Genomic DNA, 15,810 nt, shown 5'->3' with positions numbered 1-15,810 from the left:
CACATGCTTCTCCTTGGTACAACTAATACCAGCCAAGGGAAGCTCTCACTGCCAGCCTGTGTAGCATCCCTTCCCATTGATCCAACTCTATTCAGGAACTGTTACTTCTAACTTTGCCTTGAGATCCGTAGCTGTGAGTATCCTTCCTTGGCCTCTTCCCACATTCCTGTTTGGACTTTGCTGCTTTAGACAGACTTCCCTCACATGCTATAGTCAGGGATTACAGACCAAAGATGGCAAGTCTGTTTTAGTTTTCTTGTTCTTCTTGTACCTTTGTTGATTTCAGAGGAGGCAGCATCCTCTTTTTTCTGATATCTTAAAACTGAAAGTCCCTCCATCATGGAGAGAAATCAAGTAATGATCATGCTACAAGATGAATAAATATCAAAAATATTGTGCTAAGTGAAAAAAGCCAGACATAAAGGGCCCCATATTGTATGATTCCATTCATATGAAATACCCACAACAGGTAAATCCAAAGAGACAGAAAGCAGATTGGTGGTTGCCAGGGACTGAGGGGAAGGGAGAGTGGGGAGTGACTGGGTAGGGAGCTTTCTTCTGGGGTGACAAAAATGTTTCAGAACAAGACAGAGGTGGCAGCTACACAACATTGTCAGTATACTAAATGCCACAGTTATGGATTGAATGTTTGTATCCTCCCACAAATTCATATGTTGAAGCCCTAATTACCCCAATGTGATAATATTTGGAGATAGGTCCTTTGAGAGGTAATTAGGATTACATTAGATCATGAGGCTGGGGCCTTCATGATGAGATTAGTGTCCTTACAGAAAGAGTGTCCTGTATTCACACACCAAGGAAATGCCATGTAAGGACATGTGAGAGAAGCCATATGAGAGAAAGCTGCCATCTGAAAGCCAGGAAGAGAGCTCTAACCAGGAACCAAACTGCCGAGCACCTTGATCTTGGACTCCAATTTTCAGAACTGAGAAATAAAGTTCCACCATTTAACCCACCCAATCTATGGTATTTTGTTATGGCAGTCCAAATCCCTGAACTGTACACTTTATATTATGTGAATATCATCTCAAGTTAGAAACTCTGAAAGTCTTTATATATTTTTTCCAGGATCTGGCACTATTCCTAGTACGTAGGAGGCACATGATAAATGGCTGTTGAAAGAATGAATGTACAAATGAAATATTATGATAATGCTGCTTCCTGTTCAAAATTTTAAATGAATGCTTAATACCAACAGAATAAGAAAATTCAAAATTCTAAGAATTCCTGTCCTTATCTGCCACTGAGACTTCGTTCCGATTCTTATCAAAACCTGAAATGTTCCTCACTTCCAGGTGTGGTGATCCTATTCTTCTTCAAGTCTCAAGTCAACTGTGACCTCTTCCAAAGAGATTTAATTCCTCTTGTCCCTCCCAGTCTACACCAACCAACCATAAGTAAGGTCTGTTGTGTATCTGTAATACTCTCGAGGCATTTATCCTATTTATGTACTCTGCTTAAATGATTATTTATATAGGTGTCTTAAATATTCTATTAGAAGTTTCTAGAGGGTATAGACCATGTGTCATTAACATTTAGGTTCTTTCTTGTACTCAACACAGAGCCTTGTACACAGAACATCTGCAGTAAGTATCTGATCAGTGACGAAAAAGTAATTTAGCTTAGAGAATAAACTGGGAGGGCTAGTGTCCAGAGCAGACCAAGTTAACTGCTGAGCACTTTACATGCAGCAAAATGACAGTGACAAAGTATTTAACACAAAGACAATCCATAATAAACTTCATTTGCTTCTTAGTATCACTATCATCTCATCATTAAGAATTCATAGCCACCTTAGAATATTTTAATAGTATGATGGGCTTATCATTATAAACGTTAAATAGGTTCACATTAAATTCAAAGGAGTTTCCTGCTAATAAGAAGTTGCCAATTCTCCTACAACAAGAGAAAATAACAGTAGGTGATTTTCTTTTCTGTTTCTCCCCAAGTGGTATTAAGCAACCACCTTAATACTTATTAGTTTTTAGTGTTCTATATTCTATAGATAACACACAAAATTTTTGCTTAGCAGCAAGTGATTAGATTTTGAGTTAAAAGTTAGAACAAGGGTACATTAACAGAGTATATAATGTTCTTATTTCTCCACAGAGTTATAAATCTAAAAGTATATTAAAAGCATCTCTTTCTGACTAAGGTCGTTTAAAGCAACATAGCAAAAATGTCAAAAGCTAATTTATTTTTACCTCCATCTTTGCCTTAGAGCTAGAAAATCTCTAATTTAGTTAAATCGAAATGATTTAACTCAAATATGAAGACTGCCTTACCAGGTAATTTCTTTTCTAATTGTTGCTGTTCATCTTCTAAAACTGGTTCCTCTGGTAACCTCTGATCTACAGATGTTGAGCTTATGACAGATACACCACTGCCAGATCGAACTCTTCTGCAATTGGGGGGGAGAAAAAGAAAAGGAGTTTCACACAGAGCTGTCTGGTTAAAACTGGACAAGTTATGAAAAAGAATTTTAAAAGATTATATCATATCATGGAGCAAATTTCACTTACAGTGAAGAAAAAATAAAGATTTACTTTTCTCTATTTACAAAGAGTTTTTTGAAAATGAATATTTGAACATCATCAGACTCTGAATGCCAGCCTTGTTCAAAATGTTTAGTAGTGCCACCAAAATTAGGACAATTCCAAAAGACTGAATTAGTTAATAATCATAAAGTGGTTAGATCAATGCCTGGGACAAAGTGATCACTCAGTAAGCATTAGCTGCTATTTCCATTGCCCTTTCAGGTAACTTTAAATTCCTCCAAGGGAAGATCAGCATCTCAGCTAATTGGGAGCATCTCTTTTCCAATTACAAAGTCTCTCCATTTCATCCCTTAACAAACACATGAAATGTCTATAGTTCTTAAAACAAATCATTTAGTTTACTAACTTGTTTCATTGTAAACTTTTAACTTTGCTCTGTTACAACAATCTCTATATCCTTTTTATGCTTTTATTATCAGCTTCAGGCTAAATGTCTTTCCTAGTGATTGTTGCAGCTATGGCATTTTACAGGCAAACTGCTTCAGCATTTATTGCTTTCTATACAGTCATAGTTTCCTCAGCTTGCTCCTGTACCATGTATGTGCTGACAGTGACAGCTCTTTCTCTCTCCATTTTAGGGGGATTTTGCCCCAGTCTTCCTTGAAGTTTAAGGAATTGGGACAGAAATTCTTATCTTTATTTCTTTCATTTTTCTTTGCTCTTGGGAGACCTCATATTCATTGTTCATGTTTAAAGCCAGGAGATGGTGCTGTCCAGGACAGAGTGTACACACATGTACATGTGTGGGTGTCTGTCACAGCAGATTTCTCCCAACTTGACCTTGGGGACTCTTGACATCTCTACTGAGACTGTGTTTCAGACCAAGATAATTGTCTCTATCTTCCTGACTATAATTGAAGGCAGGAGAGAGAAGTGGCTTGCAGCTGTTATTCCAGCTACTTGGGAGCTGAGGCAGGAGGGTGGCTCAAGGCCAGGAGTTCAAGACTAGCCTGGGCAATATAGTGAGACTCTGTCTCAAAAAACAAACAAATTTCTACACTGACAGCATTTTGTTACTCTTGAATATGCAGCACTTACAGGCATGATTTCCTTGCTTTATTTTCTTTTTTTCCCCCAGGGACAGGGTCTCGCTTTGTTGCCCAGGCATGAGGGCAGTGGTGTGATTATAGCTCATTGCAACCTCAAACTCCTGGGCTCAAGCGATCCTCCTACCTCAGTCTCCCAAAGTGCTAGGATTACAAGCATGAGTCACTGCACTCAGCCTGCTTGTTTTATTTTCTATAGAAAATAAAGTGCATACTGTTTGTTTTCCACTGCTAGCATCTGTTACTAAAATTTCTGGTGAGCTTTGATTACACAGGTTGGTATAAAAATCAACAATCTTTTGATATTTTATTTCATTATTTCACTAATATACTACAGATATTCTGAAGAACAGAATGGGCTCAGGATTAACACAGAACCTGAATAAGATTCTCTTTAATTCATGGATATTTCATTTACTTGCCAGGAATGAAAAGCACTATAAGATACATAGTCAACAAAGCCAAGTTTGGAATTCACATACTCTGCACACAATCTCTTACAAGAGCCAAATGTTTTTTACCTAAAGGAAGGTGGAATGTATTCTGGAGGCAGGACAGGTGGCAGTGGTTGGCCAGACATAGCTACATCAATTAGGTGCATAGCCAGAATAAATTCTTCTGCTGTGAGTTTTCCATCTTGATCAATGTCAGAAAGATTCCTATTCAACAAAAAGTTCGCTGTAATCCAGTTTTATGAAAATGCATGCTTTTTGCCATTCATGAGCGACTTAAAAGTTCTGTTTTTTTATTCTGACCTTAGGCCAATTGAATCTTTCCATGCTTCAGTTTGTAAAAACAATACCTATTTTGAACTTTTGCAAAGATAAAATTCCATATAGTTGGGATGGTGTTCCGTATCCAACAAATGCCATGATTATAATGATACTCTTCTCAATCCTTGCAAGTCTATTTACAATATAACATATTCATATTCTATGTATCTTTAAATGCTATGTCTTGGACCAGGGATCGATAAAATATCAGTAAAGGATCAAGAAGTATTTTATGGTTTGTCAGACATAGAAACTCTATCATACTGAGTCTGTCCTTTCAGCAGGAAAGCAGCTATATAGGCAACATACAAATGAATGGGTGTGGCTGTTTTTACAATAAAACTTCATTTACAAAAACAGGTGCAGGCCAGATTTGCCCCACTGGGCATGGCTGGCCACCTGTAATCCAGGCCTACAGGGTTGCATCTTTATGGCCTCCAGACATACTCAAGCTGTTTCCTCCTCCTCAATCTCCAGATTCAATCTCCACCATTCATTCTTCCTAATGAACTTGCCCAAGTAGCTAACTACAGTAAACAGATTTTCCTAGCAAGTCCAAGAATGTGATTTTACTTAAAGAATTCTGGACACCAAGAGAAGAAATGACAAATCTGTTTACTAGAACATCAACTGGACAAACGCTACATTAAGAAACTGGCTTTGCCAATGCCAAAAGTTAAGAAACTTTCCATTTAATTCTGAAATTTCTTTAGGTGCCATAAACATTTTTTTATTAAAGTATAATTTGCATACAGCAACATTCACCCTTCCTAGAGTTCAATTTTGCAAGTTTTGACAAACATATTCAATCGTGTAACTATCACCACAGCATCAGGACCACCAAAAATTCCCACATGTTATAGTCAACTCCTTCCTTTCCCCTTTGTCCCTGGCGGCCGCTGATCTCTTTTCTGTCCCTCTAGTTTTGCCTTTTCCAAATACTAGACACCCATTTTTATACAGAACAGAAATGCAAAGGAAATGAAAACCCCCTGCCTGCTCTTCCTTATTCTCTTTTCCTTTTCATGGCTCATCACTAGCGACTCCTAGGTAAATTAGATTAGAAGGCAGTTGGAATTTATATTAATATTTGTTTGCTCCCCATACTTGTCTAAGTTATTTAATTAAAATATTTTAATTAAATTCTTTTTCAGTCTGTAGGAGAATAATAACATTCTAATAGGAGAAGCCTCAAGTGTTTTTTCCAAAGAGGGCAAGTTATAAATGAGAAATTTAAAATAAACATTTTAATACCATCTGGTATCATGACAACAACCTAATAAACTGTCACTCGACCTCCACAAATGTTAGATCTTAAGTTTACAGTTCAGAGGGCCCTAGGATACTGGTACATACCCAAATTTAAATAAGTCTACATATGTCAGAGGTACAAGATGCTTATTAACTGCTCTATTCTAGCACCAAAGTAGAATGGAAGAGTAAGGGCATAGGGAACTGCATGAGACCTTGATCACTTGTGAAGCAACTACACCAATGTGCCCTGCAGAAAAATCATGAACTTGCCATGTGAGCAGTGTAGACCAGGTTTATTTTCCAGGCATAATCATTAACACATAATCATTAACACATAATTAAAAGATGCAGACTTCTTAAGAAACCATCTTGGTTAATATTTAAATGTAAGAAAACCTGTAGGATCTAGGCAATGCTCATCAATAGCTATTCAAAAGCATTACAAAATAAAGAAACTATGTGTCGCCTAATGAAAGTACACAGTAACATCTCTGGCAAAACAAACAAGCAAAAAAAATCAAACGTGAATCTTATCCATGTTTCTTAGCCAGGGATGATTTTGCACCCTAAGGGATATTTGTCAGTGTCTGGGGACATTTTTGATAGTCACAGCTGGGTGTGACTACTGGCATCTAGTGAGTTGGGGCCAGAGATGCTACTAAACATCCTACACTGCACAGGACAGTCCCCCAAAACAGATTTACTGGGCCCAAAATGCCAATAGTGCTAAGGTTGAGAAAACTTTCTCTAGAGCTAATTACAAATATGCAGGAAATACAGGAACAAATTAAACAACACCATAGGGAAGCAATCACCAAAAGTTAGGCCAATAAGAAACTATAGGACAAATGATCTGGTTTGTTTTTATGGGGTTTTTTTGGGGGGTAGTGAGAGAAAAAAGTAGAGAACAAGATAAAGGGGACTTTATTGATTAAAGGAGACTTAAAAGATGTATCAATAAAATATTACAAAGTAGAGATTTATTTCAGTCCTGATTTGAACAAACTAAGAAAAATTTTGAGGCAATCTAAGGAATCTGAACAATACTTGATTAATTTAATGATAGGGATGAGTACTAAAATTTTTAGGTAGACTGTTGGCATTACGGTTATGTTAAAAAAATCCCTATCTCTTTTGAAGACACATGCTGAAATATTTGCATAAGAAATAATATAACAACTGAGATTTGGCTTAAAATAATTGGACAAAAGGAAGAGAGAACCAACACTGGTCATTAGTTGAGAATTGTCGTGTTATGAGTTCTTGAGAATTCATTGTATTCATCTCTCTGCTTTTGTATTTTTCAAAATCAATAATGGAAAAGTAAGAGGCAATCACTACAACTGAGTGAAAATTAAGCATATTCTAAATATAACCCTATAAAAATTAATCTAAAAACCCATGAGGCCATACCAATCTAAGAAATAAAGTTTCCATTTTATCCAAACCAAGGAACTTTTCATTCCTTACCATATTGAAGCCAGCTGAGCCTGTGGTAAACTTGATTGCATAAGAATAGTTCTTGCTTGGGGACCTAAACAGAAACCAGGGAAAAGATATACAGATGAGTCAGCAAACACTCACTGTACAGGAAGACCAGGGTTCTGTGCATATGCACTATGCAACCTCATGCAATCATAGTGCTTTAAACATTTGCTATTACCCTAGGTGCTTTGTAAAAAGGAAATTAAGCTCCAATGAAAAAGGGAAGAAACAAAAAACATAGCATAGCATCTGACACACACTTTGTGAAACATTTGTTTAACAAAGAATGAGTGTGTGAAACAACAGAGTTTCAAAATATAACCTGGCATTTTGTCGGGATTACCATCACTATTTGTATTGGGCTTTATTTACAAAGCTGAAACTTATTCTAAATGTAACATCTTCTGCCACTGCCCCCACCTGCTGCCTCCACCATGACCATCATCAGACAAATTCAAGGAAGATTCAGAGAATCTTAGAGGAGGAAGGGAACTCGGAGAGATCTCTTCAGTTTCATTGTACAGATTTTAAAAAGAAAAAAAAGGGTTGATTATTTAAGGTTGCACAAACAGCTAATATCACAGCCAGGATTAGAACATGTTTCCTATGTTAGCAAAAAACAAAAACAAACCTTTAGCAAAAGATTTTAATTTACTCTTGTAACAATTCTCCCCACTTCAGAACTACATAAAAGAACATTAATATTTTATCTACTCCAGATCAAAAGGGTAACAATAAATGTGAAGAACTAGCTCTGCACCTGCATATTAGGAGACGTGGATTCCAGTCCTGACTCCATAATGCCATGTGACATTAATAAAACTACTTGGCTCTCTAAAATGAAGTTTGGCTAGGCTGGTGGCTATTGTCTGTGATACTAGCACTTTGGGAGGCCAAGGCAGGCGGACCACTTGAGGCCAGGAGTTTGAGATCAGCCTGAGCAACATAGTGAGATCCTGTCTCTACAAAAAATAGAAAAATTAGCTGAGCATAGTGGCACATGCCTGTAGTTCCCAGATACTTGGGAAGCCCACACAGGAGGATCTCTTGAGCCCAGGCATTTGAGGTTGCAACGAACTTAATATGATGATGTCACTGCACTCTATCTCATGCAATACAGTGAAACCCTGTCTCAATCAATCAATCAATTAATAAAGTTCCTTCATCTGTGAAATGAGAAAAATAATCTAGAACACAAACTGGCAAACTACAGCCAACAGACCACATCTGGCCCACTGCTGGTTTTTGTAAATAAAGTTCTTTAAAATAGCCATGCCCATTCATTTAAGCATGATATATGGCTGCCTTCACCCTACAATGGCAACGTTGAATAGCTGCAACACAGAACACATGCCTTGCAAACCTAAAATATTTACTATTTTGTTCTTTACAGGAAAAGTTTGCTGATCCCTGCATGGAAGATCACAACAGTCTCCTGCGATTCTAATATTTGACTATATGTGCTAAAGCAATGTTGTGAAACGTTAAAAATAGCTCAGCAACAGCTAAGATAGCATCCTAGCATAACAGGACAGCATAAAATTAAGCTTTAAGTGCTCAGAATTCTCCTATGGAAACCTATGCATATAAAGGGATATTGGTTTTGGAATATTGGCATATAAGGAGATATTATGGGATAAACAGAAATCTCAGGTTCACAAATTCCACTATAGTTGTCTATGTTTGGGTAGGAAATATGACTGGAAAGGAGATAAGCATATGGAATTAATGCTTTATTTCAGACAATGACTAAGACTTTAGCTTTTCTGATTAACAGATGAATAACCAAATAGCATACTCATTGTTTCAGAATGTAACAAGATAATAAAACACCTTGGTGACAAGAGGAGCTAGCATTAACAGGATTACCAGAATTCTAGAGCTTCTTACATGACCTTAATTAAAGAATGGGCCCTATTTTATAAGGTTGCCTCGTTTAAGAGCATGCAACAGCATACACATCGAGTTGTGAAGGAAAATGGGGGTGTCCACCTAATCAGATGTACCAGCTAAATCGACCCAGATTATGAATGGGCAAAATAGTGCCACTGCTGGGTTAGCCTAGCTTCCTCTAGTGATATCACGAGATCATAGGTTCTTGTCTTCTTCTGGTGGGACCAATCGATGCTCACAACACACACTTACAGATGTAGCCAGATGTGACAGCATCCAAAAGAAGTATGTGAAAATAAATCACAATGGTAATCAGGCATCCCTCTAAGTACCAACAGTACATTAACAATGGGTGTGTGTTAGAAGACTACATGTAGTTTATGTACAATTCTTGGAGAGCCAATGAGAATTCCACCTCCCTCCAAAAACATATGTGAATACAAGTACTGATAATCAGCCGGGCACGGTGGCTCACGCCTGTAATCCTAGCACTGTGGGAGGCCGAGGCGGGTGGATCACTCGAGGTCAGGAGTTCGAAACCAGCCTGAGCAAGAGCAAGACCCCGTCTCTACTAAAAATAGAAAGAAATTATCTGGTCAACTAAAAATATATAGAAAAAATTAGCCGGGCATGGTGGCACATGTCTGTTGTCCCAGCTACTTGGGAGGCTGAGGCAGTAGGATCACTTAAGCCCAGGAGTATGAAGTTGCTGTGAGCTAGGCTGACGCCACGGCACTCACTCTAGCCTGGGCAACAGAGTGAGACTCTGTCTCAAAAAAAAAAAAAAAAAAAAAAAAACAAGTACTGATAATCAAGATTCTCTTCTAATTTACATCAAAACAAATTATCTGCAACTTCTATACTTTAACTGGTATTCATAACACTAGAATGTCACAACTCCAATTGTTGTTATGTGCATGTTGTAAAAATGCTTTTTAGGTCCTTTAAAACAAGAACCCACAAAAAATAAAATCAAGAAAGAAGAAAAACAAGAGATTAAGAATATTAAATTATATCTTTCACTTGGGCTTCTTTATATACTTGGACCTTTTTTTAACTTTCTTGATACTCCTCTTATCCATTCTGAGTTCACCAAATTATTTCTATAGTTGTGATCAAGACAATGACCTTTGTATTTCATCCATCTCAACAAATCAGCTCTGCTTCCATCAACAGTCTAGTTTAGCCTAAAAAACACTCTATATTTACTCCTGAGTACCTAAAAGGAAAACAAATTAAAGTTCCTTTATTTATTCCCATTGTCATGGCTACACAAAGGTCTGGTTTCAAAGTAAAACTCCCACTTTAAATTCTTGCTGAATCAAAGTAGTAATAAATAATGCAGATAAAGAAGCAAAATCTGCTTTCTTTCCAGTATACTTCAAATTTTACTTTCTGCCTCAGATATTTAAAAGTTCTAAAATGTTCAAGTGCCTGTGCCGTTCATTGTATCTGGGATGTAGATAATGCATTTCATTCATAAAACACACACTTGACCAAAAAAGAATTTCTCAATCAATGTCGCCATTTGAATACTATTTTATTTTTATTTATTTTTTTAAAGGCAAGCATGAGGTGAAATTTACTGAAGGGGAGCAAGATAGGATTATAGAGCAAGAGCAAGATATAGGTTTACAAAGCAAGATACATACACCACAGATGGTGACCAGACCCCCTGTCGTAGCAAAAAAGTGAATACTATTTTAACTAACTCACAGCAAACACTGACAATGTTTTGAAGAAATATTTTCAGATTTGTTGGCAATGTAGTTCTGAGTTTGTATGGAGAACTGGTATCACACAAACCGTGTAAAACAGTACTTCAAACTATACTATCAAATATTCCTTCAGTGCCTGCATAAGTTAGAGTGTTTTTACATACTATGTATAAAAATGACAGCTACTACTTAGCAGGGAGTGAGTATGATGTACAAAGAATTTGTCTATATTTACTATTCACCCCTTCAGATACAAATACGTGCTTATTTGAGATGACTGCTAAGATCCTTTATGGAGACAGAGTTAAAGATTAGATCAGAACCCTTCAAAGTCTCATCCAACTCTAACATTTTAAACATAAAAACATTTTTTTTGAGGGGGAATTGAAAATTGCAATCATAATAGCAGGAAAAAACCAAGGTAGTAAGAATCAGAAATGTAACAGTGTTTTGTGTTACATATCATTGCTTCCCCACCCCGGGAAAATTAACCCTTTTTTCCCTGCCTTTCATATTTGTTAGACAGCAGTTACAGTTTTCCCTTTAGCATTTAATGTTCATATCAGAGGTTTTCCTTTATTAAAGCTATACATTTCTTAATAACTTTCTAATCAGTTTTAGGTGTTTAACCTTTCATGGAAAAGATCTCAAATAATATCCTAAAATTGTTCTCTACCCTTCTGATACAGATAAAAGAATCACTATTTTAAAAAAAAAAAATCCACTGAGATCCTAACGCTGGCCTTTTATAGATAAGTAAGATCCAAAGTGGTGAACTCCAGTTAGTCAGCAAATGAGCTATGTTCCAAACTCCCCAACTGGTTACCTTTCACCCTGCATATTGCCTCAAACCCTGGCCTGATGAATAGGCAGCTTCAAGTTCATCTACAAAGCTGGGCTTCAGAACTTGAAGCCAGTTTTTACTCACAGAAGTGTTACTTTGCTAGTGCCTTGGTTTGCATGTCAGTGGCTTTCATCGTACAGGAGGATACCTAGTCTATGTTCCATTTTGCCAAGGAGCAATGGGGCAAAGGCATGAGGCATGGGAAAATAAAGTAACTATAGAAGGAATTGCCAGTAGATGCAAATGCAAGATAACAGAGATGAAAACACTACTTAAAAATAAGGAAATAGAGAAAGATATTTGGAAAATATCTTTGACCCAATATCTAGAAACAATTTGGATTTAGAACAAAGATCCTATTTCACTAAATTAATTTTTATTTGTAAATACCTGTTAAGTGTCCACTCATAGTTTTGTCATGACTATTGAATAACTGCCTGTATTTCAGTCTTGATGACTGAGGAACAGCCCATTCTGCCACTGGAGGAGCACTGTGAGGAAAAAAAAAAAAAGGAGAGACAGTGGATTATCCATAAGGAATAGCCTACTGAAGGTCTTTAAATCAGTAAACTAGGAACTTCTCTAGATAACCATATATAACTTTAACATTTTATTCATTTTCTAATCACTATTTCTGAATTTCCTGCCATGAATATTTCCCATTTTTAAGGTTATAAACATTTCTCTCAAAATAGATAAGCTCATTATTTTTCTAGAATCCAGGGTGAACACAACAGATCAAGTGGCTGTTTCAAATTAGTATATACAATTTAATAATTTAAAGGTTCTATAAAAGTATGAAAAATCTCCTTAAAACTGAGGTGATCCAATAGTGTCCACGCATTTCTAATTTCTGGAACATTTCTCTTTTGGTTAAAAAGCAATGCTGACAGCAAACAAGTAACTACCTAATTCTCCAAAAATGTGTAACTTTCTATATATCAAAATATAGGATCCATTTTTTAATGAGGATTATTTCATTCTTGAAAGTTTAAATTCCTTCCAAATGGAGAGTTTCCCAAAGAGCAAACAGAACATTTCCAGGGTCACGGCAGATCAGTGGAGCAATAACCGAAAGAGCTCCGCTTTCATGACTGCAGTGTCAACTTCTCCTTGCCAACGTGCCACAACCCCGACCTGAGGAAATACCTGCCAGCAGTCAGTCTGTGTCTGGACATTCTTAGTAATTAGCTCCTCAGATGCCACTGCCCACACAAGTATCACACTGGCACCAACGGCTTGTGAAGGGTCTGATGTATAAATCGAGTAATTTAAACACAATGGCTGACCTGACAGTAAAAATGGCATTCCCCTTCCAGGACAGATTACAAGTAATGCCCTTTCATTTCACCAAAAATGCCTATTTCAAACTGTATTAATAAAAGCAAAATTTTAATCACATATTGAACCTTGTAATCATCATTTATATGTGTTATCTATGCACTTATTATTAATATATACAGTTCATCGAGCATAGGAAACAGCTCCCAAACTCTTGAAAAGTACCTATACAAATTTATCTTTTTCAATTTTTATGAATTTCTTTTTTTTTTTTGAGACAGAGTCTCACTTTGTTACCTGGGCTAGAGTGCTGTGGCGTCAGCTTAGCTCACAGCAACCTGAAACTCCTGGGCTGAAGCAATCCTCCTGCCTCAGCCTCCCAAGTAGCTGGGACTACAGGCATGTGCCACCATGCCCAGCTAATTTTTTCTATATATTTTTAGTTGTCCAGCTAATTTCTTTCTATTTTTAGTAGAGACAAGGTCTCGCTCTTGCTCGGGCTGGTCTCAAACTCCTGAGCTCAAACGATCCACCCGCCTTGGCCTCCCAGAGTGCTAAGGATTACAGGCGGGAGCCACCGCACCTGGCCTTTATGAATTTCTTAATAAAAAACACTTACCATGATCTGTTCTGTTGTGTGTACTTCTGTGACAACTCTCTCATTTTAAACTAGCATTTTGCTGATTCCAGCTCCTGCCTATTTATTAAGAAGCTAACTATCTTGCTACTGCATGCCAGGAATATTGGGTGTTACACACAGAAGTTGTCCCAGATTACACTTATCAACTCATAGTTTTCTGCCAAATTTCTGAGAATTTAAATAGACTGAACACTCATTAATATGTTACCCAAAAGTTAGATTGGGTAGACTGCATTGCCAAAACTGGCTACAAATTTAAATGATTGAAAAGGCAAATACTAACATAAAAAGCCCAGTCGTGATAATAGCATGACTGTTTGCTAAAACTGATTGTTTATTCATTCTAATGTCACAAATCAATTTTAAGGCAGATTTCAAAATCCCTTCTGCAAAGTCAGAGTAAACTCAAAACTTCAGCATCGTATAGGAGAAAGAAAAAACAAAGGAACTTAGGGTGGGATGATATAAGTTTAAATCTCAGCTCTACCATGTTCTAAGCTGTAAACTATGGGTGGAAAATATAATTTCTCTGGCCTTGCTTCCTCATTCATAATCTTGAGATAATATCTACTGCATAGGTGGTCGTGGGTTGAATGGGATTAATGAGATGCCTGGCAAAGCAGATAATAAATGTTTGAGCGTCTGGGCCGGGCGCGGTGGCTCACGCCTGTAATCCTAGCACTCTGGGAGGCCGAGGTGGGTGGATCGCTCGAGGTCAGGAGTTCGAGACCAGCCTGAGTGAGACCCTATCTCTACTAAAAATAGAAAGAAATTATCTGGCCAACTAAAAATATATATAGCAAAAAAAAATTTAGCCGGGCATGGTGGCACACGCCTGTAGTCCCAGCTACTCGGGAGGCTGAGGCAGTAGGATCGCTTAAGCCCAGGAGTGTGAGGTTGCTGTGAGCTAGGCTGACGCCACGGCACTCACTCTAGCCTGGGCAACAAAGTGAGACTCTGTCTCAAAAAAAAAAAATAAATAAATAAATGTTTGAGCGTCTTAAGAGTAAAACTTTGGCCAGGTGTGGTGGCTTGTGCCTGTAATCCTAGCACTTTCGGAGGCCGAGGCAGGAGGATTGCTTGAGGCCAGGAGTTTGAGACTAGCCTGAACAAGAGTAAAACCCTGTCTCTATTAAAAATAGAAAAAATTAGTCAGGCGTGGTGATGCACAACTGTAGTCCCAGTTACTTGGGAGGCTAAGGCAGAAGAATCCCTTGGGCCTAGGAGGTTTGAGGTTGCAGTGAGTTATGATGACACCAGTACACTCTAGCCCAGGTGACAGAGTAAGATCCTGTCTTAAAAAGAAAAAAAAATAGTATAACCTTAATTAAATGGAATACAAGTACCTGTATACCATAATTAAATAAAGCTTTTTAGAGAAAAGAAAATCAGGAAGAACTCAGTTCAACTCTTAGCTCTGTCACTTATGAGTTATGTTCTTTTGGGCAAGTTACATGTCTCTGAGTTTGTCCCTGGTCTATAACAGAGAAAATAATAGGGTCATCTTATAGGGAAGAATGAGTTAATGTGCATAAACTTTTGGCACTGTACTTTTCAGGTTACTGATTTTCTTTAAATTATTTTTGAAATGACAATGAATGCATTACTGAATTATATTCAATATGCTCTTCTCTTTAAAGTGGGAAAATGACTTGATTCATTGTGATATTATATATTGGTTTCGTTCAGGATTCCTGGTTCATATAACTCCCACAGCCCTGTTATAGTAAACAGAATCCCTCTCTCTGAACTTCTCCTACCCTCCTTTCACCTGTCCAAGGCAGGACTGTAATCTGATTGTGGGTCCTAAGACCCTTATTCCAGACAGGGTCCTGCCCTATGCCCTGAAGAAAGGAATGCTACACAGAGAGGCCGGAAAGAATCTGAACAGACAGGCCTTGCTGGGTTTCCCCACTTAGTCTATTAGTATGAGATCATACCCTTTTTATCCAATTATATTTCTACACAGTTGTCAGTCATGCCTACGTAATGAAGACTCCATCAACACCCAAAAGGACAGCGTTCAGAGAGCTTCTGGATAGCTGAACACATGGAAATTCCTGGAGAGTGGCACACCCAGGGAGGGCATGGAAGCTCCATGTCCCTTCCCCCATACATCATCCTGTGTATCTCTTCATCTATATCCTTTGTGATATCCTTTAAAGGAAACTGGTAAATGTAAGTGTTTCCCTGTGAGCTGCTCCAGCAAATTAATGGAACCCAAACAGGAGGTCATGGGAAGTGCTGGAGGCCTGGACTTGTGACTGGCATCTGGGTAGGGAGGGGAAGTTTTGGGA

The 15,810-nt window shown here is 37.7% G+C and overlaps 1 protein-coding gene across 6 annotated transcripts in view; it reads right to left on the bottom strand.

The window, feature by feature from the left end:
• The window catches only part of ITSN1 (intersectin 1), a 194,690-nt gene that overhangs the window by 93,849 nt on the left and 85,031 nt on the right, over positions 1-15,810 (bottom strand). For all 6 annotated transcript variants that reach the window (XM_045540588.1, XM_045540589.1, XM_045540590.1 and 3 more), the window contains exons 8-11: positions 11,983-12,083; positions 7,123-7,186; positions 4,147-4,284; positions 2,307-2,422 (exon numbers count right to left, since the gene is read on the bottom strand). In XM_045540588.1, the coding sequence (XP_045396544.1) occupies positions 2,307-2,422; positions 4,147-4,284; positions 7,123-7,186; positions 11,983-12,083 (419 nt within the window). The remainder of the gene's footprint in view (positions 1-2,306; positions 2,423-4,146; positions 4,285-7,122; positions 7,187-11,982; positions 12,084-15,810) is intronic.

Source organism: Lemur catta, chromosome 1, assembly GCF_020740605.2.
Source record: "Lemur catta isolate mLemCat1 chromosome 1, mLemCat1.pri, whole genome shotgun sequence".
Classification (NCBI taxonomy): domain Eukaryota; kingdom Metazoa; phylum Chordata; class Mammalia; order Primates; family Lemuridae; genus Lemur; species Lemur catta.
The sequence above is the reverse complement of the archived record's forward strand: the minus strand, read 5'-3'. Positions and strand labels throughout refer to the sequence as shown.